The 21,875-nt window shown below is 52.1% G+C and overlaps 1 protein-coding gene across 1 annotated transcript in view; it reads right to left on the bottom strand.

Moving 5' to 3' along the window:
- PKP1 (plakophilin 1) overlaps positions 1 to 21,875 on the bottom strand; it is a 51,498-nt gene that overhangs the window by 15,203 nt on the left and 14,420 nt on the right. Inside the window, exons 3-5 of the mRNA XM_058700293.1 lie at positions 4,525 to 4,919; positions 1,481 to 1,625; positions 300 to 507 (exon numbers count right to left, since the gene is read on the bottom strand). Coding sequence (XP_058556276.1) covers positions 300 to 507; positions 1,481 to 1,625; positions 4,525 to 4,919 — 748 coding nt within the window. The remainder of the gene's footprint in view (positions 1 to 299; positions 508 to 1,480; positions 1,626 to 4,524; positions 4,920 to 21,875) is intronic.

Genomic DNA, 21,875 nt, shown 5'->3' with positions numbered 1-21,875 from the left:
TTAAGACCTGAAGTTCCAACTTCACGTCCTCCTCTTCGTCTGGAAATCCCAGGGTCTGTTGAATATGGATCCTGCCTGGACACCAGCCTTCTACCCCTTGCCTTCTATCTTCAACAAGGTTGACACCTTGTGGGTAGGCACCATGTGGACGCCACTAACCTGGCCACAGTCAGTACCATGGGGCTCCCAAGACATTAGCCGGAGGTCAAATGTGCACCTGTGCTTGGGCCCAGACTGGAGGGAATGCCCTATACACCACCCACCCCCAACCCTAGCTCTCCATGGCTGGGGATCCCTACCAGTCAGTTGTTTCTGGATCTCAGTGCTCCCGGTTCTCCTCAAGAGGTTGACAGCCTCTCGGATCCCATTCTGCCTCCGGGTCTCCAGCTTGTTGGTGATGCTCCGGAACACCAGGTTACGCAGAGCCCCAGCCGCAGCCTGCTGGACGTTCTGGTTGGGGCTCCGGAGGAGGTCCACCAGCTTGCAGATGCCTCCCAACTGATAGACCTGTTGACATACAGGTGCCACATGGGCCAGTCAAGGAGGTGAGGCTGATCTGATGACACTACTCGAAGTGATTTTTCTCAGACCCCAAAGTCTACTGTCAGCTCAGAAATATTCAAGCCAGCCAAAAAAACCAAAAAAAAACCAAAAAAAACAAAACAACAGTGTGGAGTAATAGTACTCAGAAAACCAAGATGTAATCAGACCAGAAACCAAGATGGATTCCAATGCCAGCGCCCTCACATCCTCGGCAGGAGACCCTCAGCAAGGCAGTCCTCTATTCTGAGCCTCACTTTTCTCCTCTGAAATACGGTGGTGAGGACAAGAGGACATGGTTATAAATATACTTCAAAAGTCCTAAAGCAGGACAGACATAAAGGAGACCCTCCCATGGGTACTTTCTCCTGTGACAGGAACTCTGATTCGGATGGATCCAGAATCTCTAGGAAACACATTTCAGGCACTGTTCCCTGGGGCTGAGCTGCGGAACCCTATAAGCATCCTTCTTGCCAGCCAAGCTCGGGGGGGGCATGACCAAGCCCCAGTTTCCAGCACACATGCCTGGGGAGAGAGAGGATCAAGCTCTGGAAAGGGAGAGAGAGAGATGGAGACAGAGAGGCAAAGAGACAGAGACGGAGAGACAGAGAGACAGATAGAGGGAAGCGGGGGGAGGGAGTTGAAGGGTGGAAAGTAGTCATACTCTTTAGTGGAATTTGAGAAAGGGGATTTCTGTTGAACTCACAGCTGTCTCTTTCATGATCAGTGGAGGAAATACCTGACTAATGTCCACTCACCTGGAGGGTTAAGATGCCCAGCTGTGATCTCAGGCAGTGCCAAGCACACTGCTCACCCAAGGCTGCTGGGCAGGGTGAGAAGGAGCAAGTGCAGATGTCCCCACCCATGTCTAAATGGGGTCAGGCTGACACACCCAGTCCCTGCCCAGGTCTATAGGGGAGGAAGGTGTGTAGTCAGTTACCTGCTGCTTGGCCGATTCATCCTGGAAGCAGGTGTGCTGGATGTAATAGGCCCCGATGGCCTGGTACTTCTCATCCTGGGAGCTCAGGTACTGCACGGCCTTGGGGATGGTCAGCCCACTGCACTCAATATCCTCACTGCAGATCCTGTGGGCAATGGGCAGTGGTGGGGGGGGTGGTGGTTACCGGGTAGGCTGGGAGAATTTCCCCTTGTATGCCCAAGCTGCCACAGCCTCATCTGCAATCTGGAAAGCCAGAACAAGGCAGCCCTAGGCCCACTTGGAGAACATTCCTGTGGAACAGCTCTTCCAGAGGAGGGAAAAGGCTCATCCATGGCGAACACTCACTGTGATGAAGTCCAGGTCATGGGTCAATATCCAAACAGGTAAATTACCTCTGCACCAAGACAAAACTCTGCCCTATTCCCAAGAGAAAGCTCCCTACCCCTCTGCCATCTTTCTTGTTTGTGCCTGGTATTGGGAAAATGGAAGAGAATGGCTGTGAGCCTGTCCAACTGTCCATCCATCCATCCATCCATCTTCCTTCCCTCCTGTCTCTATCCATCCATCCATCCATCCATCAATGCAGCCATCTGCCCTCACTTCCTTTGTTCCAAAGTCCAGCTAATTCTTCTTACAAAAATCTTCATACCTGCTTCTTCTTCCCAACCTCACGGTCACTGCCTTCCTTCTGACCATGACCACTCTCACTGGGACTACAGCAAGAGACCCTCACAACTGGCTCTCTTCTCCAAGCTCCCTCATCCAAAATTTGACTCTCCTTTCCCATACTCACAGTCCTAAAATGTGGTTCACTGTGCTGTTCCCATCGGCAGGTTCAAGTGCAGACTGCTTAGACTAATATCCAAGGGCACATGTTAAGTCGAACCATGTGAAAGGGTTGATAGTCAACCTTTTTGAGCCATAAAACTAAAAATTTCATGTTTTAACCTAATAGCTTGGCTCTCTGCTAAGCCCTCTTGCACACTCTCTAGCCCCTAACAGGGTCTGCTCCAACCTGACTCTTCTCTTCACTGACCCCTCATCAGGGCTCAGGTGTACCCCTTTCCCTTCCCCTCACGGTGCATGTGACCTGCTGAGGTCCTGCTGCTGTGAACATTCCAGGGCAAGGAAACCTCTCTCCTAGGAATCCTTCCAGCTTCTGTGATGTTGAGTCTCAGGCTGCCTTTCCACCTGTCTGTGCCCTGGTTGCCGACAGAGATGGAAAGTTCCTGAGGGCAGGGACAGCCCCTTCTATGGCACCCAGTCCTACCCCCCCTGGAAATCTCCCCAGCATTTCTAGAGGAAGCCCTCTTCCCACTTTTACTAGCCTCAGTCTTGCCACAGTAAATGCTCAGTAAGAATTCATAGTTTTAGTGTGGCATCCTAACTCCATTTCTGGAAAAATTGCCCAAGGGGTGAAGCTCTCCTGTCTTGTATCAGTAGCACCCTGGCCCTGCACTGAGAAAATGTCACATCTGCCAGTCAGACATCATCTCTAAATGGCTTGATATTCATCCCCTCCCATGTCTTACCTAGACCTTGACCTCTCAGGGCCTCTCGTTTGGGGCAATAAGCTAGGGCTAGACGCTGCCCTGTTCCCTGCTCCAAGGGAGAGGGTTTCTTAGTCCTTCTCCGAATCATCCTAAATATACCTTATGGCCTTTGAGTAGTTAGGAGAGGTCCAGCTCTACGACGGGATTCAGCTTAGTATTAAAACAGTGGTGAGTGGGGTTGAGTGTGGGAATGCTTTAGCAGCTGTATAGCCTTGGGCAAGCATCTCTGTGCCTTGTTTCCTCCTCGGGAATTCTAGCACCTGTCTAGAGGGGCTATGAGGACTAGAGGTGAATAATGCAAGCTCCTGGGGCTCTAGGAAAAGCAGTTTATCAGTTAATTGTGTAGCTCTGGGACAGCTCTAGGCCCCTCTGTTCCTAGCTGTGTCCCTACACTTACCACACTTCCCCAGCACAGGAGATGCTTAGTGAATGTTTGTCAAATAAATGAATAAACGATCATTAAGCGGTGATAAGGAACAGTTTGGAGGCTCATGGGGCTCTGAGCCCTGGAGGGCAGGCTCAGTGTCCCCGGAGACACTGTGGCCGTCCGCAAGCCCCCCTGTGCCCGTGGCTCTTGACGGGACACCCGCCTTCGTTTCCTTCATTCTCACTGGGTGACGGGCCTTCAGTGTTGAGGGACAAGGGTTGTGCTCTGTTCCTCAACTTTTTTTTTTTTTTTTTTTTTCAACATTTTTAATTTATTTTTGGGACAGAGAGAGACAGAGCATGAACGGGGGAGGGGCAGAGAGAGAGGGAGACACAGAATCGGAAACAGGCTCCAGGCTCCGAGCCATCAGCCCAGAGCCTGACGCGGGGCTCGAACTCGCGGACCGCGAGATCGTGACCTGGCTGAAGTCGGACGCTTAACCGACTGCGCCACCCAGGCGCCCCTCTGTTCCTCAACTTTTATGTCTGTTTGTCCTGGCTGCCTTTTGTCCTATAAGGTGGAACAGGGCCCCCTTTCCCATCGTCTACATCAGGGCACACTCGTTGGCTCTTCCAGAACACGGATAGAGATGTGCATGGCTAAGATCACAGATTCCCCGTCCCCTGGAGGGCTTGTTAAAACACACACTGCTGGGTCTCTCCCTGAGTTCCTGAGTCCGTAGGTCTGGGTGCAACCTGAAAATTAGCATTTCTCACAAGTTCCAGGTGATGCTGCTGCTGCTGTTGGGAGGCATACACTTTGAGAACCATGAGCCTAGCTAACCTTCTCTAATTAGCCTCCCTCTGTTCATAACCCGTGACCCTTTAGAACCTATATACTCAATGCATTTGTTTGAATGTCTGGGTTCTGTCTCCCCCTTCACACTTCCTGAGGCCAGGAAGCGCCCCCCTCCCCACCGCTGCCCCCGCAGGGACAACGAGCCCCTTGGGGACAAGAGGCCGTCTTTCCTATCATCAGCAACAACCTTGTGTAGTATAGCCAGGCGAACTCCTTCTCCTACCTGGTCCCCACCCTGGCCCCCAACACAGCCTGGCAGCACTTACTTGGAGCTGGCCCTCGAGTGACCGAAGGACAGGTCCTTGTTGCAGGAGATGGGCGGGATGTACACCGGGTCCTGCTTGGAGGTGCAGGAGGGCGGGCGCACAGGGCACTTCTTGACCGCCTTCTGGCCACTGCAGGTGCTGTAGAAGCTATAGCGGTTCTGGGTGGTCTTTTGGCCCTTGTTGCTCAGTGTGCCCTTGCGCAGGGTGCCCCGAGGGTCACAGTAGAGGTCGGGCTCGCTGCGGCTCGCCTTGATTTTCTGCATGAAGCAGATGTCGCTGCCGGCGCCCGTTGCGTTACAGCTGCCCCGTTGGTAGTGCCGGCCCCAGTTCTCCATCTGGCTGTAGGAGCTGAAGCGTCTGTTGTCATTCTCCCGCTTGAGGGTCCCGTTGTAGATCTGGTCAGAGAAAGGGAGAAAGGCTCAGTCAAGGTTCCTGACCGGGGATTCTGGATCCAGCTGGCCATGGGGCGGAGTCCGCCCCCCGCCCCTGTGATAATGTTCGTGGAATCCCAGAATGTTTGGAGTGGAAGGAATCTCAGCCATCATCTGATATATTACTTTTCAAATGGCAGATTGCGACCCATTATGGATTGGGAAATCAATTTAGCCGATTGTGACTATCATTTAAAAAAAAATGGAATAGACTAGTATATACTGGAATGTAAGCTCTCCGAGTGCAATGCAGGGAGTAGAGACACGCGTCGTGTTGTGACACAGCACGTGGGTGCTGGGCTGCGATGTAAGATGTACGTCCTACAGTGGGTTGTAGCCACCTACCCAGCCCTCCACGGCCTTGTCCAGGTGGGGAGTCGGAGGCACAGAAGAACTCAGTGAGGGAAGGGCAACCCTGGACTGAAGCCCAGTCCCTACACCCTCGCCCTGTCACCTCGTGCCATTCCCAGACACCGCAGCTTCCAACACAGCCAGCCTTGCTTGGCCACTTGCACTCAGGGTGGGGAAATCTCTCCTATTCTGGCCAGGGCTGTTTTCCACTGTTATTTCTCTGCTGAACTCCTCACGTTGCCTCCCCTCTGCCAGGGCAAGAAGCAAATGGTAACGGGCCCTCCAGGGGAACCCCTCACAGGCCAAAGAGAGAAAATACTTCTGCTCCTGCGCCACCTTTTACAAGAGTGCCTGCGCACAGGGAGGCAGGCCAGGGGCTTAGGGTGGGGCGCAAGGGGACCTTCTGGGCTTTGTTGTCCGGCTTGCAGTGGGGAGAGGCTGGGCAGAGGCTCAATCCAACAGGAAAACTTATGGTAATGAAGCGACCCCCAGGGCTCTGTGTGAGCTTGCCCAGGGATGCAGCTTCCCTGGGAAGAGCCTGCAAAGCTGAAGGTTTGGTGGGAATGAGCTCGGAGCAGATCTGTTCGAGGGGGACTTTCCCAGGAGCTCACAGGCCAGTGGGTCTGCCTGCTCTGACTTGTTCTCAGACTAGAGGATAACACCGAGCCTGATAAAATGTCTCCACACAGGTGCTGACTTGGATCTCACCTTTGCTGGGATGAGCCAAGGCCAAGTCTAGCAGCCCGGAGCCTGCTTGCCCCACCCCATGAGTGTGTGTGTGTCTGTGTGTGTGTGTGGCAGAGGTGGTTGGGCAATTGGGTTACTCTCCTCCACACCACGTCCAGCCACACAAGGCTGGGGAGGGGACTTCTCTTGGCCAGTGCCCTTTCGTCTCTGCAGGGAGACTCTCAGCAGGAAGCCACCCATGGGTTGAGGTCCCAGTAAGGGGTGGCATCCAAAAGTCACAAGACGGGGGGTGGGAGGGAGGGGAGGGGAGGTGATGGGTATTGAAGAGGGCATCTTTTCGGATGAGCACTGGGTGTTGTATGGAAACCAATTTGACAATAAATTTCGTATATTTAAATTAAAAAACACAAAAGTCACAAGCCACAAACTTTTAACCTTCACAACGGTGCTCTCATCAGCTCCACCCACATGCTCAGCTGGGCACTCCGGTGGGCACAATTTTCCTCCTCAAACTGGGTCAAACCAACCTACCCCAAAGGGAACAGGTGCCGGGGAGGCATAAATGAACAATAACAGGCAGAGGGAAGAGAAGTGATGAGCGTTTTTGACGGGAACTCGGAACTCGCATTTTGTAGCACCTTGTAGACTTTGCCTGCAAAATATGCAATTAGGCCTCCCCTGCTTTAGGCCAACGGCCACACCCCTCTCACCTTCATTCTCCCAGGATGCAGGGAGGTGATGATGGCACCTTGGAGGCAGGCTAAGCCTTAAATGGAAATGCAACAAGGAACTCTCTTGTTCTCAGTAAATGACACTCCTGGACGTCATCTCAGATACCTGAGGAATCCAAACACTCATCCTGGACCAAACCCAGCAGAAATGTGATCACGCTGATGAAGCCTGACAGAGGCTTTGGACTTTGCTCTCCCGGGCTGGGAAAAGGAGGAGGGGCAGCCCTGCCAAGTCTTGGTGAGGGTGGGCTGCCCACGGGGAGTGGGGTTGGATGTGCCCGCAGGGGTCGGGCGTGGTGGAGAAGGCAGGGCTGTCCCCGTGGGACCGAATTTCCTGCCCCGCCCCCTGTAGCTACATCCCAGTGGCGTCACCCATTCCTGGGAGCCCCACCCCAGCTCTTGTATCATGGCTGCTGGCTGCTGTGCTTCTGCTGGTGGCTGAGAAGAGCTGTGGGTGACTCTCCCGTCATCATCACTTTGACAAGTGGGAGCCGAGCTTCCTCTCAGCCAGGCCCTTTTCTGCCCTAGCGCCACAGGGAGTCTGCATTTACCCCTCTGGGCTCAGACAAGGCCGGCTATCACCAGTTTTTTGGGCACAGATGGCCTGTGACCTTTCCCTTTTCTGCCTATCAGGATGAGACCTTGGGACTCCAGGTGCATTCCTCTAGCTCACCGGGCAGAGGGGGACTCGGTGGTCAAGAACACAGAGTCTGGAGCCACACGGCCTGGGCCGAGTCCTGGCCATGTCAATTGCTCAATGCGTGGCCTCGGCCAAGTTACTTAAACCCGCCATGCCTCAGTTTTTTTTACATCTGTCAAACTGGGATCATAATTGTACCCAGTGTTGGGAGAACTCAGTGAATGAGCGTTTCTGAAGTGCTTAGGACAGTGCATGACATAAATGTTTGTTCAGTAGGGCCATCTGTATCCCTCTGATCCTCAGACTAGACACAGACTGGTGGCCTGTAGGACCTGGTTGAGGGTTTACATCACCCAAGCCATACCTAAAGGAGCGACCAGGTTGGCACATGAGGGGGATGAACCCAGGCCAGCTCCAGCCCCGGGTAGGGGTACCCACTAGTATTTAGAACCCATGCTAGTCTCACCCAATGGCCACAGAATAGGCCTCAATAGGTTTCAGAAAAACAAAGGAGTGTGGTCTGCCTGTATGACTTTATGTAGGGATGACGCGGTGTTTCTTTACGTGGGTGCTGTCGGCATTTGGGGCAGGACAATTCTTCATTGTGCAGGTTGTCCCAAGTATTACAGGTGTTTAGCTGCCTCTGGCCCCCAGGCCCTAAATGTCAGTACGCCTTGCAGCCATTGTGACTAGCAAGAATGCCCCCACACGTTTCCAAACCCACCCTTTCAGATCCTGAGCAAGCACCTGCAGCCGGAATGGAATACGAGGGCAGTGTGCACTCACGTGCCCACGGCAGGTGGGAGAGCTTCCCTACCAGTGCCGGGTCTCCCAGGCACACCCCACACTTAGATAGCGATCTTCTGGCAGCGTCCTCTGCTTTGAATACAAAGGACAGTGAGACACACACACACACACACACACACACACACACACTCCTTGTCTGGTTATCTCATGCTTCCTTGGGAAACTCCAGCCTCAGGTGGGATGGTCCATGCATCAGAACATTCCAGTGGCTAGTAACTCGACTTTCTGGGGGCAGAGCTGACCCTCAACCAGAGAACAGGCTGGGCTGGACAGCCAGGGGGAAGACCAGGCTGTGTCCAGACAGATAAGCTTCTCCACCTGGAAGACCAATGGGGCTCTGGGGAGGTCAACTCGTGGAACCACCTTCCAGGTGGGCTAGAGAGAGCTGCTCTTAGCAAGGAGCCTCTCCTAGCCAGGCCCTGCTCTGCTCCCCCTTGTGCTAATGACTTAGGTCTTGTAACTAACCCACCTTTCTTTTCTTCTCCCCTTCCTTCTTGGAGAAGAGTGGAATTCTATGTCCTGCCGAATGCTCCCCAGCCCCTCTTCCTGATCCCCCTTATACCAGGAAGTGCTCAGAAGCCAACCCCTTCATTTTTCAGGCAATGAAACTGAGTCCTAGAAGATGACTAGACTAATAGAGCCCAAGATCCAAGGTCTCAAAGAACTGAATATAGTCAGCTTTCCCTTGAGAGTTCCATTCAGTCTGAAGAGGCCCCTGAACTGAAAGAGCTCCTGTTGGCCCAAGATCATTGGACATGAGAGTGACTAACCATTCAGGAAGAGATGGCATCATTTTGTCCTTCCAACTGAGAATCATTTCTGACTCCTCCCTTTCCACTCCCACTGCCCAGACTGTGGCCCTGACAACCTTCAGCTCACAAACGGACAATTCTAGTGCCTCCTGCCAGCCCCTAACCCAGCCCCTGGGGTTCTGGTGCCTTCCTGGTGGTGCCATCCACTTAACCTTCCTCAGACAAAGCTTTCCTTGCTTGACAAGCCCACAGTGTCTCTCTGCTTCTTGCAAGACAAAATCACCAGCCTGGCCCTTGTCTCTTTGGTCACCTCTTCCCCTCCCCAACACACCCCCTTACACTGTCTGGTGACATTGACCACATCCTGTTTCTGCTCAACCTCTTCTCTATCCTGCATAGCTTCCTTGCCCCTCCAGCCAAATCCTATGTTTCTCCAAGGCCTTGTCTCCAAACTGTCATCTGCACACCCTGTTGACTGTGACCTTGTGTTTTCTCTAGTTGCTAATGGTCTCTGTCATTTCCCCCAAATTACTGTGCCTAGAACAGGGCTGGGCTCACTGCAAGTGCCCAGAGGAGTTGTGACTTGCCATGGGACTTTGTGCTGGGGATGGAAATTTGGGCTGTTGTACTGGAATTCCCACATTCCCGTGGGTGCAGGAGAGCCTCAACAACTAAATGAGCTGCTAGGAAGGCAGGAAGGTTCCAGATGAGGCAAGCCAGTCTGTGAGGGTGGCCCCGCATGGGTTCAGGCTGAAGGGGTCCAGGATTCTTCCCTTTACCTTGTGACCTGGGCGATATTAGCTGGTGGGTTGAGCCTAGAGAGTTCTATTCCAGCTCAGGCTGATCAGACAGAAGCTGCTGACTCCTTGGGAGCCAGGCATGTGCTGGGCAGACCAAGATGAAAAGAGTGTCTGTGTCCCCAGCTATTAGCCCATTTTGAAACCACGCTTCTGCTAGCAAGGTGGGACCGGCCGAACCGGCTCTCCAGCAGGACGCACCCTGCTCTTCTCTGCCCAGTCACGCACCCAGCAGAGTGCCCAGCAGGGCCACCTTCAGCAACGTGATCTCCAACGCCCTTCTCATGAGAGCGAGCGCACGCACACGGTTTCATGGGGTCTCCGTGCCTCTTGGGCTTGGCGAAGCCCTCCTGGGAAAGACCTTCATTGGAAATGCCTTGAGGACAGATCCCATTCGCCACTTCCCTTGTACCTACTACCCCCCCGTCAGTGCCCGTTTGAGGGCCCTGGTGTAGAAGACATGTCATAGCTCTCTTTCGTCCTCCCGGGAGATAAAACGGTACTGGCGTGGCTGGCCTGTCGCAGGGTGGCCAGAGGGGCCTTCACATGCTGTGTGGCAGCTCTGCTTTACTTTTCTGGGGGTCTGGAAGGCGCAGGTCCTCTCCCATCATGGGCTGCCCAGGAGGGGACAATCAGGGCCCCAGGGCATGGGGAGTTCCCCCCGTGCAGGGGGTAGAGGTGGCTGCTTATTCAGCAGTTTGAGTCACTGAGAGCCACTGGGCCTGAGTCACCAAAGGTGGGACTTCAGCAGGAGGAGTGCCAGTCCCTGTCTCCCCGTGGGCTCCGCTCCCTCTCTGGTGAGAAGCAGACAGTCCCACCCCGGGCTGGTCTTCCTTCCTTTCTGGGGCACGTGACTTTGTGTGGCACGTGGAGAGCAGAGCAGCCCCCCCACCCCCTTTCACTCAGCAGCCCTGACGTCTGGGCAAAGAGCAAACTCATTCTGTTTGGAGGAGGCTGTGGTGGGCGGGCCCCTGTTGTGGGGTCCTCAAGGGCAGGGAAGAGCTGCTCCACGATTCCATCTGCAGCACCCTGAGACCAGAAGTGCCTACTCAGGAGGGAACCCCAGTTTGCACACTGAAAGGCAGAGCCTGACGGATGACCAGCTCCCTGTCTACCCAGTCAGGGGAGGCACAACAGGAATCTGAGACGGCCTGATGTCACGTGTTAACCATCTTCTATCGCCTGAATTTTTTAAGTGTAAAAACAAAACAAAACAAAACAACCCACGAAAGTTTTGACGCCTGTCCCATGAGGACAGAGTTCATCAGAGAGCTGGCTAATAACGGTTAGTGTCCCTTGTGACCTTTAACAGGTGGAAACTCTGAGCCCGCATCAATCTGGGCAGTAGTGGGAAATGTGGGTAATTCAGAACAAGTTTTCTGGACAACTGCAGCCCAGCTAGAAAAGATCCTATGAAACTCCAGGCTGTGGCTTGTGGGTCTTTCAAGATGGTGCTGCTCTCTCTCTCCAGGGAGCTCACCACTCCGGTGAAAAAAGCACCTGCCCTCTTGGGCTCCATGCTCCAAGTCTGTGTCTCGGGCTGGGGGGAGGGGAGGCCCACCGCAGCTCCTGGTGCTACTGGGAAGCGGGAGGCCCAAACACGCTTGTGTACCCCAGCACCTCGCTGAGATCTGGCCCTCAGTATCATCTGCTGTCGGAACAGACAACCGTGTCAGCTCTAGCGCCCAGCTCCGTTTCCGCATCCTGCCCCTGGCTGAACGGCTCGACTGTGGGAAAAAGCGGATTTTCTGAAAATCTTCTCTGGCACCTCTCCCCCTTCACGTATGAGCAGTGGTTTTTGTTTTTTGTTTTTTGTTTTTTGTTTTTTTAGCTCCTGGAACTCCCAGGATGGGTTTGGGGAGCAAGGACCTAAAGTTTCACATGTTAAATTTGGGAAAGGAAATCCCTGGCAGGTGATTACCACCTGAGACACAGGTCTCACAGGCCCGGGGGCCAGGGACCCCTGAATCTTGCCACCTCTCTTACATGGGCTCGGACAAGTCTGAGGCATGACTAGTCTGCCCTCCAGGAGTCCCATGTTCTGTGGTCACAGCTTCTGCCTTTTGAGCCCAGAGGCTGATTCCATTGTCCCAGTAACTGTTCATCCTGGGAAGGAGCCTTATAAAGTTCGAACTTGAAATAACTCCTGGAATCTCAGAGGATACACCAGTTCCTGGATGAGCATACTTGAGGGTCAGGAAGATCCTACCAAGCCACCCACCCCCAACACTGTGCTGGGAAGTCTGGGGGGAGGCTCGGTGGCCCCCTTAATGATCCCATACATACACTGGGCCTGGAGGTGCTTCCAGACATAAGAAGAGGGCCAGAGGCCATGAGGTGGGAACATCCTCAGGGACAGATGCTTACTTTGCCCAGAGCAGAGCTCCTCGGAAATACCAACAGTGGAAGGAAACTACTCCCACTGATGAGATAGTCAAGAATTTCACCTGAAAGGGGGCTGGATCCCCCAGGGCTTGTGTCTCACTTTGGAAGGGGAGCCCGTGTGCATGTATGCACACACACTCCCATATGCACACCTGCCTACCTGGGACACACATCACTTTGCTGGCAGGGGACCCAGGGAGGGAGGGTCTTTGGAAGTTCCTTGAACATAATGTAAAAACACCTTAGCAGGCATGGTGCTTTACAGTGTGGAAAGAGCTTCCCCATTCAGCATCTTGTTGGAGACTCCTGTTGGACAGCGTTCTGGTCTCCTGCTTTGCCAGTGGAATGTCAGGGCAGACGGCCGCATCCTTGTGCTCTCTGTGAGCATGTAGGAAGCTCACAGAACTCGAGGCTTGGCTAAGACCACATAACTAAGCTGTGAACCCAGACTCAGGTCTCCAACCTCCCTTCTGGTGTTTGTCCGCCAACCACTCTGCCACCAGAGTCTGGTGACACAAAGGAAGTCTAAATGGCAAGGAGCCCCTGCAGCTCGGGGGTGCTCTGCAGAAACTCTACCTGCCTCTCTGGCTAGTTGCTGGCTCCTAGAAAACTCCTTCCCCAGGGGTTGCAAACATAGGAAATACCTGCCCCCAGCTTTTGGCCCATTGTGAGCGATGCTTAGAGACATTTAGGGAGGGTAGCTGCTCAGCTGTGTGACACAACCTTACTGCCCAAAGACTTGGACCACAAGACCTTCTGTTCCAAGGGACACTTGTGGGCAAGGAGACCCCATGGTCATGGCAACTGGTCTGTCTTGACCGGGACACAAGTGTGAAGGTGTAGAACAGTGACTGTTTGGTACCCTTGCAACCACACCTTGCTCCAAATGCATCACTGAGTACACACAAATTGGGCTGGGAAAGCAGGGAGTCATGTCAAGACTGGTGACTGAGGCTGGGCCTGGAGTTCCTGGAATTAGCCAAGGGTTGCTGAACTTCTTCATGCTCAGGGAATTGGGCCACCATGCTCCAAGCCTCGGGGGCAGTCAAGAGGGAAGAGAAGAGAGGGCTGGGTCACTAGCTAGCCCTGAGCTCCCCAACTCTCCCCAGGCTTCCTCCCACAGCATCTCCACTTTGCCCCCAGCATCGTGGGGCCTCTAAGAACTGATGAGGGCTGCAGGCAGGTGTGGAAGAGGCCCAGGATTTCATGTGGACACTTCCCAGGTTGGCCCCAGAGAGCAACCCCACAGAACTCAGCACTCAGCAGGCCACCAATTAGGTCAGAGAGCTGTAGACAGCCAGAAACATCATGTTTCCCTGAAATCATAAAACTCCTAGAAGAAAACATTGTCAGTAAGCTCCTTGACTTGGTGAGGGTTTTTTGAATCTGACATCAAAGCAAACGAAGCAAAGAAGGGGACTACATCATACTAAGCCCTTCTGCACAGCACAGGAAACCATCAGCAAAATAAAAAGGCAACCCACCAAATGGGAGAAAATACTTGCAAATCATATATCTGATAAAGGGTTAATACCCAAAATATATAAAGAAGTCATACAACTCAATAGCAACATAATAAAACAACAACAAAAAAAACAATCTGATTTAAAGATGGGCAGACCCGAATAGACATCTTCCCAAACGAAGACATACGAATGGTGAACAGGTACATGAAAAGGTGCTCAACATCATTAGTTGTCAGGGAAATTTAAATGAAAACCACAATGAGATAACACCTCCCACCTGCCAGAATGGCTAGAAAAACGTGAAATAGCAAGTGTTGGTGAGGGCCCAAAGAAAAAGGGGGCCCTCGTGCCCTGTTGGCGGGAATGCAAACTGGTGCAGCCACCGTGGAAAACAAGATGGAGTTTCCTTCAATAATTAACAACAGAACTAGTGTATCTACTTTGAGGCATTTTCCCAAAGAAAATGAAAACACTAACTTGAAAAGATACCTGCACTCCTATGTTCCCTGCCGAGTTATTCACGACAGCCAAGACATGGGAACAACCGAAGGGTCCACCAATGGATGAATGGATAAAGAAATAGTGGTGTGTATATGCACACCTTGGAACGAACGTTTATTCATTTTTGAGACAGAGAGAGAGACAGACCATGAATGGGGAAAGGTCAGAAAGAGAGGGAGACACAGAATCCGAAACAGGCTCCAGGCTCCGAGCTGTCAGCACAGACCCCGACGCGGGGCTCGAACCCACGGACCACGAGATCATGACCTGAGCCGAAGTTGGATGCCCAACCGACTGAGCCACCCAGGCGCCCCACCCTGGAACATTATTAAACCATAAAAAGAATCAAATCTTGTCATTCGCGACACTATGGATGGACCTTAGGGGCATTATGCTAAGATAAATAAGTCAGAGAAAGACAAGTATCACATGATCTCTCTTCTATGTGGAATCTAAATCCCCCCTCCCCTGCCAAACCCATAAACCCAAAAACAAAAACACAAAAACCAGGCTTATTAGATACAGAGAGCAGGCCAGTGGCTGAAGAGGGGGTGGGGGTGGGGGCTGGAGAAATGGATGAGTGGCGGGGGGGTTCAAAAGGTTAAAAAAAATTATCTTTAAATGCTCTGTTAAAAAAAAAAAAAAACAGGGTGCCTGGGTGGCTCAGTCGGTTGGGCGTCCAACTTCGGCTCAGGTCATGATCTCACGGTCCATGAGTTTGAGCCCCGCATCGGGCTCTGTGCTGACAGCTCAGAGCCTGGAGCCTGTTTCGGATTCTGTGTCTCCCTCTCTCTCTGACCTTCCCCCGTTCATGCTCTGTCTCTCTCTGGAATAAATGTTAAAAAATAAAAATAAAAAAAACACAACTATTCGGTCATGCATCTTGGGGAGGGGCTCCACTTTGTTGTTTTTCTTCTTGGCTTTTGGCTTTACCTGACCTGCTGAACCAGCTTTAGGAAAATTATCCTGAATGATGAGTTTGTGACCCAGAATCTCCCCTAGGGTAGGTCACACACCACTGGTGATAAGGCACAGTAGTAACTAACACTGAAGCATATAGAAAGCTCTTCCTTTTTCCATTTGGTTACCATGAGGAGAAAGTCTAGGTTGGTGCCAGTATGTTTCTTTTTTTTTTTTTTTTTTTAACATTTATTTATTTTTGAGACAGAGAGAGACAGAGCATGAATAGGGGAGGGTCAGAGAGAGGGAGACACAGAATCCGAAACAGGCTCCAGGCTCCAAGCCATCAGCACAGAGCCCGACGCGGGGCTCGAACTCACGGACCGCGAGATCATGACCTGAGCGGAAGTCGGATGCTCAACCGACTGAGCCACCCAGGCGCCCCCAGTATGTTTCTTTAATACTTGCCAGCCACCCTTTCTGAGCAGAAAGAAAAAAAGAGAGAGAGAGAGAGAAAGAACAAAAGCTTCATCTGGATAGAATTAAATGATGATTTGTTTTAATTCTTTTTATTATTATTGGTTATAAGTTATGGTTAGCCTTCATCTATGGAAAAGAATACTGGGTGTTTTTTTTTGTTTGTTTGTTTGTTTTTACTTTTGAGTTAGTGATATAAATTCTCCCTTCAAAATTCCTTTTGAAAATTAAAGGTAAGTACATTAAAAATAAGTAAATAAGAGTTGGTTGATAATTTCATAGAAATTGTGAGAGCAGACTGCAAGTGACTGAGGTTTGGGACACACTGTTGCACACAGTGACAAGGGTATCCAGATGTAACAGTGTGACAAGGTGCTCTGGGCAAGGAGTTGGGAGATCGGGACTCCGGTCCTGGTTCTTCTCTGTTTAGCTGTGCAGCCTTGGGGAGTCACCTCACGTCTCTGATCCTATTTCCCCAGCTACGGTGTGCCCTATAAGGCTTCTTCGGACTTTGGCATTCTATGATTTAGCCCTCACTGAAGTCACAAGCGGCCTCCTTCCCAGTCTTGCTCAGGGCTTGGGAACGGACAAACCCCACCAATCCCACCTTCACCCCCTTCAGGCCGCACCTTTGTGTGCCCTGCCGATGAGTAGGAGGGGAGGGGCTGGGGGTCTAGGGCCCCAAAGCTGCTTCTCTCCCCGGCTGTGTCTCTACCTCCCACCTCCACCCCCCACCTGATTGGATTGTGTTTTTTAGCTGAGTTTGCTCTCCTGGGGCAGGAAGGCCTCCGTAGAGACTTGCCAGGGCCCTGGGGGAGAATGCTGAGCCTCACCCTCATGAAGGGTGGGGACGGCTCTTCCACCCACTTGGGAAATGCTGCTGCATTTGTCTCCTGAGCTCTGTGACAAAAAGAAAACTCTCAAATCAGAAAAGAGGTATCAGAATATCTACCCAGGGCTTTGTTTTCATGGCCCTCCATCATGTCCCTGCCGCTTCCTGGCTCGGGCGCATTTGCAGAGCTCGCCTAGCAGGAGAGATCTTGACTCACTCCGGCCCATTGGGCCCTGGACTCGGTTCTGCCAAGTCTACCTGTGAGGTACCGGGCAAGTCCCTGCACTTTTCTGCAGCTTGATTTCCCTGCACATAAATCAGAATAATAATACCCGGTTCACCTACTGATCTCACAAAGACTGAAGGATCAAGTGGGGAAATAAAAACATGAGCCTTTTGTGTAAATTCAAAATGCTGCACTAATTCAAGGGATTGTTAAATGGCAGGGGTGCTGAGGACCGAGTTATCCCCCCCCCCCCCCCCCCCCCCCCCGTAAGAGAGGACTGTGGGTGAAGGGGCGGGGCAGTGGCGGCCTCGCAAGCTCTCTCCCCTGCCTGCTAACCCCATGGGAGGCCCGTGCCCAAACCTCTGTCTCCTCCTGGGAACTGGGTCTGGAGCTGGGGAAGGAGGCTCATAGATCACCTGGTCCCCCCCGCCACTTACAGATGAGGAAACTGAGGCCTGGAGAGGTTTAAGTTGGCTTGTGCTGTACACAATAGCACTTAATTACATCCTCTCTTATGCTGTTGTTTCCTCCTTTAGTTGTTTTTAACTACAGTGTTTGGACTTTAAAGACTTGGTGGTTGAGTAGTTCTTGTGAGGACCAAAGAACAAAACAAAACAAACAAAACAAAAAAACCAAAAAACAAAACCGAGAGAAACAAAACCCCCAGAAACCCCACAAAACAAAACCCAGGCCCCGAACGCCACTAATTTTCTTCTGGAGCAAAATAAAAAAGTGTATAATTATCCTTCACTCTTCCAATCTTGCCTCTAGAGTCTCAGAGGCTCTACCTTGAATTTGTGCGTGAGACGGAAGGTGAGAATAGCGACCAACTCATGCCATCTTCCTCCTTGGAAGAAGGCATAATTCCACTCTATGTGGTCAGGGGATAACCGCCTCCCCCGATCTGTCAGGCTGGAAGAAATGGAACCCCAGAGGCACCCAGCAGAGATTAAGCTGAAGGAAGATGCAAAATGGCGCTGCTGTCTCTCATGAGGGGAGGGAATTCCCTCTAGTGCACTGTCTGAGAAGCGCCAGCTGCTGACGGTGTCCTGGGCTGCTGCCCGCCGCTCTATCGCTGCCCCAGGGAGTCCCTCGGCAGTGGGCAGTGACATCTCTCCCTGAGCGTTCTGACCAAACTGCGGGCCTTCCCTCCCCCATGAGGGCCCTCACTGCCTTCTCCTGGGGCTGGTGCTCCTCAGGGGCAGAAGGAAGGTGTGGGCAGCAGGCTTGCTCAGCTCAGACAGGCACCATGGGTCTTGTGCCCCCAGGAATTGGTTACCGGAGGCCAGGGAAGGTTCGTGAGAACTCTGGGGCTGGCAATATGCAAATAGCCACCTCCTTGGGGGTAATCAGTCAGAAAAAGGGCCCAAGGGCTACTGTCAGACCAAGCCCCAGGCCCAGGAGCGTTTCTCCTCGGCCCACATCCTCTCTGCTGAGGGCAGCCCTCCTCTCCTTTCATATCTCATTCCAAGCTCAGCTCCTCCGGCAGCCTGGCCTGCTTTTCTCTGCTTGAAGCCCGCCGTCGGAAGCTACTTGGCGTGTGCTCGCTGGAACCACGTTCTTATCCCTTTGCAAGTCCATGGTGTGGACATGGGAGCCATTCCCTGACTCCTCTCCCCTGAGGGAGGCCCAGGATCTGGAATATCAGAGCTTCAGGGATGGCTTCAAGATGGAGCCACTGTCTAGTCCTGCTGCTGATAAACCCGAGGCCCCGTCAGGAGGTGGGGGGTGGGGGGGGGAGGGGTCCCATCAACGGCCTCATGGGCAGTGATGGAGAACCCCACGTCCAGGCCGGTGCTTCCTCCTTTTCTCTACCTTATCTTTGGCCTCTGGGGAGTCCTCTCTGGCTCACCCAAACCTTGGCCAGGAGGAGGGGCCTCAGGTTTCCCTAAGAGGCTGAAGTCAGCTGCGCAGGGAAATGGAGCCCTAAAGCAAGCTCCTCACTGAGCACCCAACTCAAAGGCAGCAGGAACTTCTCACACGAAAAGCAGAGCCCCTCTAGGGGACTGCAGCTTGCGAAGGAGGGCCCATCCCTCAGGGACACCCCAGATATAGGCGTTTGCCACATGCTTCTTCTCCACGGTTTAAATATAGGAGCGTCTCTGGCCCCAGCAAGGTGTCTGTGGAAACATACCACAAGCCAAGCTACTGCTCTCCACAGGGAGGGGTCCCCTGGGAGCCGGCCCTGCCAGCTCTCGCTCCCTCGCCTTATTCTCTCGGGCACATTCTGTCCCTCGGCAAGTAGGATCATTGTCTCTTCTTGTTGGGTGAGAGCCTGGGGCCCTTGTGGGACCCTCCTATCTCCCAGGGCTGAGTGGGGGTGAGTCACAGGCTGGCAGCAGGGACACTGAGTTGGCAAACACATCAATCACTCCCTCTTAGAGCAGGAGCCAGGCCTGCTTGGGAGAAGGAGTCTATATCCCCTCTATCTTCCCTTCTCCTGGACTTTTCAAGAACAGAGGCCCAGCAGGCACTGCCAGAGGAGCCCGGCTGGCGTATCTGGAAAGTGGCATTCGTAGTTGAGAAATGGGAGCAGGGGAGGGGGTCGAGCCTGACTTTGTAAGTCAGGGCAGTTACTAGGTGGAGCCATTGCTGTGCCCGTTTCCTCTCTGTAAAGCTCAAGTAAATGAAGTCCTACCACCTTTCCATCCTGTTGCAAGGGTTAATTAACGGCTGTTTTCCTGGTGCTTGGAGATGGTCAGATGAAAGCAGGGAGGAAGTACAGAAGCCATTATCCAGCCATTGGTGGAAGTGGGGGTCTCAGCGGAAGATCTTCCCCTGCCCCCACCCCTGCTTCCAGGAAAACCATCATGTAGGCTTTGGTTATGGAGGCCTGCAGCTACTCAGACTCAGCTCTCAAATCACACAGAACCTGAGAAGTTGGAGCTCAATGGGTGCTTGGCTAGGATCTAATCCAACTGCCTTGACCCACGGGTGGGACAACCAAGGCCTGGAGAGGTGAAGACCGCCCCAGATCCCTCAGCGTGTCACAGCCCAGCTGAGACTGGAATCCAGGCCTCCCCACTATGAATCTGACATGCCATATTCACAACCCTTACTGCCTTTTGAGATAGGAATTCTCACCCACTTCAGAGATGGGCAAGCTGAGGTTCAGTCAGGTTAAGAACTTGCCTGGGTCACACAGCCAGGTAAGGGGCAGAGCCAGGATTTGTTTCCAAAGTTCATGGCCAGAGCGTAAGGATTTTCCTCCATACCTGGCTGTTTTTGGGAACGGACTGCGTTAACTGTGGATCGGTAAAGATGATCCCTTTCTCTGCGTCAAGGGCAAGGATCCTATCCTGTTTCTTTCTGGCAGGTCCTCTGTAGTACCTGGCCCAGAGCCCTGCCTTGGCCCAGCCACATGGCTAACTGGGGAATACTGTGTTTGAGTTTCTCATGCCCTGTGGAAACTTCATACAACCCCAGCCCTCTCATCTATAAAAGAGGACCATCCAGGGGGCTTCGGGCTTGAGGTGGGCAGGGTCAGTTCTTCTCAGGGTGAGGGTCCCTAGCGCGTTGCCCATAAAACTCTGTCATGGATAGATTATCAACTACTGACATGTCAGTTAGGCAAGTTCAGCTGAGAAAGACTTGCTAGTGAATATTGGATTAATGTAGAGAAATGGGGTCAATAAACAGGACAAAGGCAGAATTTTCCCTGGTTGTACTCCGGGGGATTCTCACTCTCAGGAGCACTGGCCTCGATTTAACTGAGCACAGTTGAGTGATTCAATATGGCGGTCCTCAAGGTATCTCTAGCCCAGACCTCCTGACTGATGATGCTTGGCATGGCTTCTCTCTTCTGCGAATCAGCTCCTGGGCAGGATGGTCTAGTTCAACCCACAACCAAAGAACATTTCACTTGATGTGCCTCCCAGAACACTTGAAGCTAAAGATGCGCTTCCTGATTTATAAGCAGGAAAACGTTTTCAAGTTGGAGCTGATAGAGAAGGAGATAATTGTCTTAATCCAGAAACATTCTCTGGATATCAAAATTGTGCACTTGCCTCAGCTTCATCTAGGACAAACCCCATTTACAGCTTGGGAATGGAAGGGCTGGGCCTTCCAGTGCCTCAAGCTCTCTGCCCCTCCTCATTCTGGTCTCAGCTGACCCAGAGGAAGGTATTCAAGGGACCCATTCTGAGGACCCCTCACCGGAGTCAAACAGCTTCCATGTTCTCGCCAGAGGCGGCTATGGCCTGACGTAATTATGTCTGGGCCCTGGCCTAGTCGAGGAGCCCTTTAAGGGAGGCTTGTTTTTATTACAAGGAGTGTGTGGGAAGATACCCTGACCCAGGGTTGCCAGATTTGGCAAATAAAAGTACAAGATCTGAATTTCAGGTAAACAACAAATAATCTTTTAGTATAAATATGTCCCAACTATTGTATTTCATTGCATTTTATTTGGTATCCCTGCCCTGACCCTATTAACACTTACAGCTGAGTGAATTCTGCTTGAGTTTAAGAAGGGAAAAAATGGCCGCTCTCCTGCTTCTTTTGAGCTAGGCTGACTCCTCAAGGAAAGAGCAGGTTTGGTTGGAGGACAGGAGGAGGGAGGAAATGAAGGGATCCAAACTCACAGATCTCTTGCAGGTCCCTACAACATGGTCGTGGTGTTAAAATATTGAGATGCAAAACCAAACGAAACCAAACAAAAACCCCATATAAAAAGACCATCCAAAGTCTGGAGTAATGAAAACAAAACGGCATTAGATTAGGAGTTAGGAGGCCAGGGGTCTAGTCTGCTGTTGCATTAACCAGCTGTGTGACCCTCGATGAGTCTTACATCCTCCCCGGGCCTGGGTATCCTCAGTTGTAAAGCGTAAACCTCATTGGGGCCCTAATATTTCACTAGTCTGGTTCTGAGAACTGGAGCAGAATAGCAGAGCTTGTTTACCTGAGAAACTGGGCAGTAAGGATAAGAACTGCCCCATCCTTTGGCCCATCTCACCCAGCTCCTCCTTCTCCCTCAGGTTGGGACCCTGGGGCTCCTGCTGTCCTCTAGAAGGTACATGTCTCTGAAGGAGGAGGAGGTTGGAGTAGCCAGCAGAGTGTTGACTGGACCAACGACTTTCTTTGGATCAATCTTTTCTTTTCCTTGATGCTTTTTGTGCGTCTCACTAACTTAATGTTTTAAGTCCTATTTTATTATAAGACTCCCTCTGTTCAATGTTCTTAATTTGCAATATCAGCGACCCTAGATTCCAAGTGGTACAATTATATATTATATATAAATTATAATTTACACATATACTTAAATTAGAAGGCTATGGCTGATATAGGGGCGCCTGGGTGGCTCAGTCGGTGAAAGCGTCCGACTTCTGCTCAGGTCATGATCTCACTGTTAGTGGGTTCGAGCCCTGTGTCC

The sequence above is a fragment of the Neofelis nebulosa genome, chromosome 15 (assembly GCF_028018385.1).
Source record: "Neofelis nebulosa isolate mNeoNeb1 chromosome 15, mNeoNeb1.pri, whole genome shotgun sequence".
Lineage (NCBI taxonomy): Eukaryota > Metazoa > Chordata > Mammalia > Carnivora > Felidae > Neofelis > Neofelis nebulosa.
The sequence above is the reverse complement of the archived record's forward strand: the minus strand, read 5'-3'. Positions and strand labels throughout refer to the sequence as shown.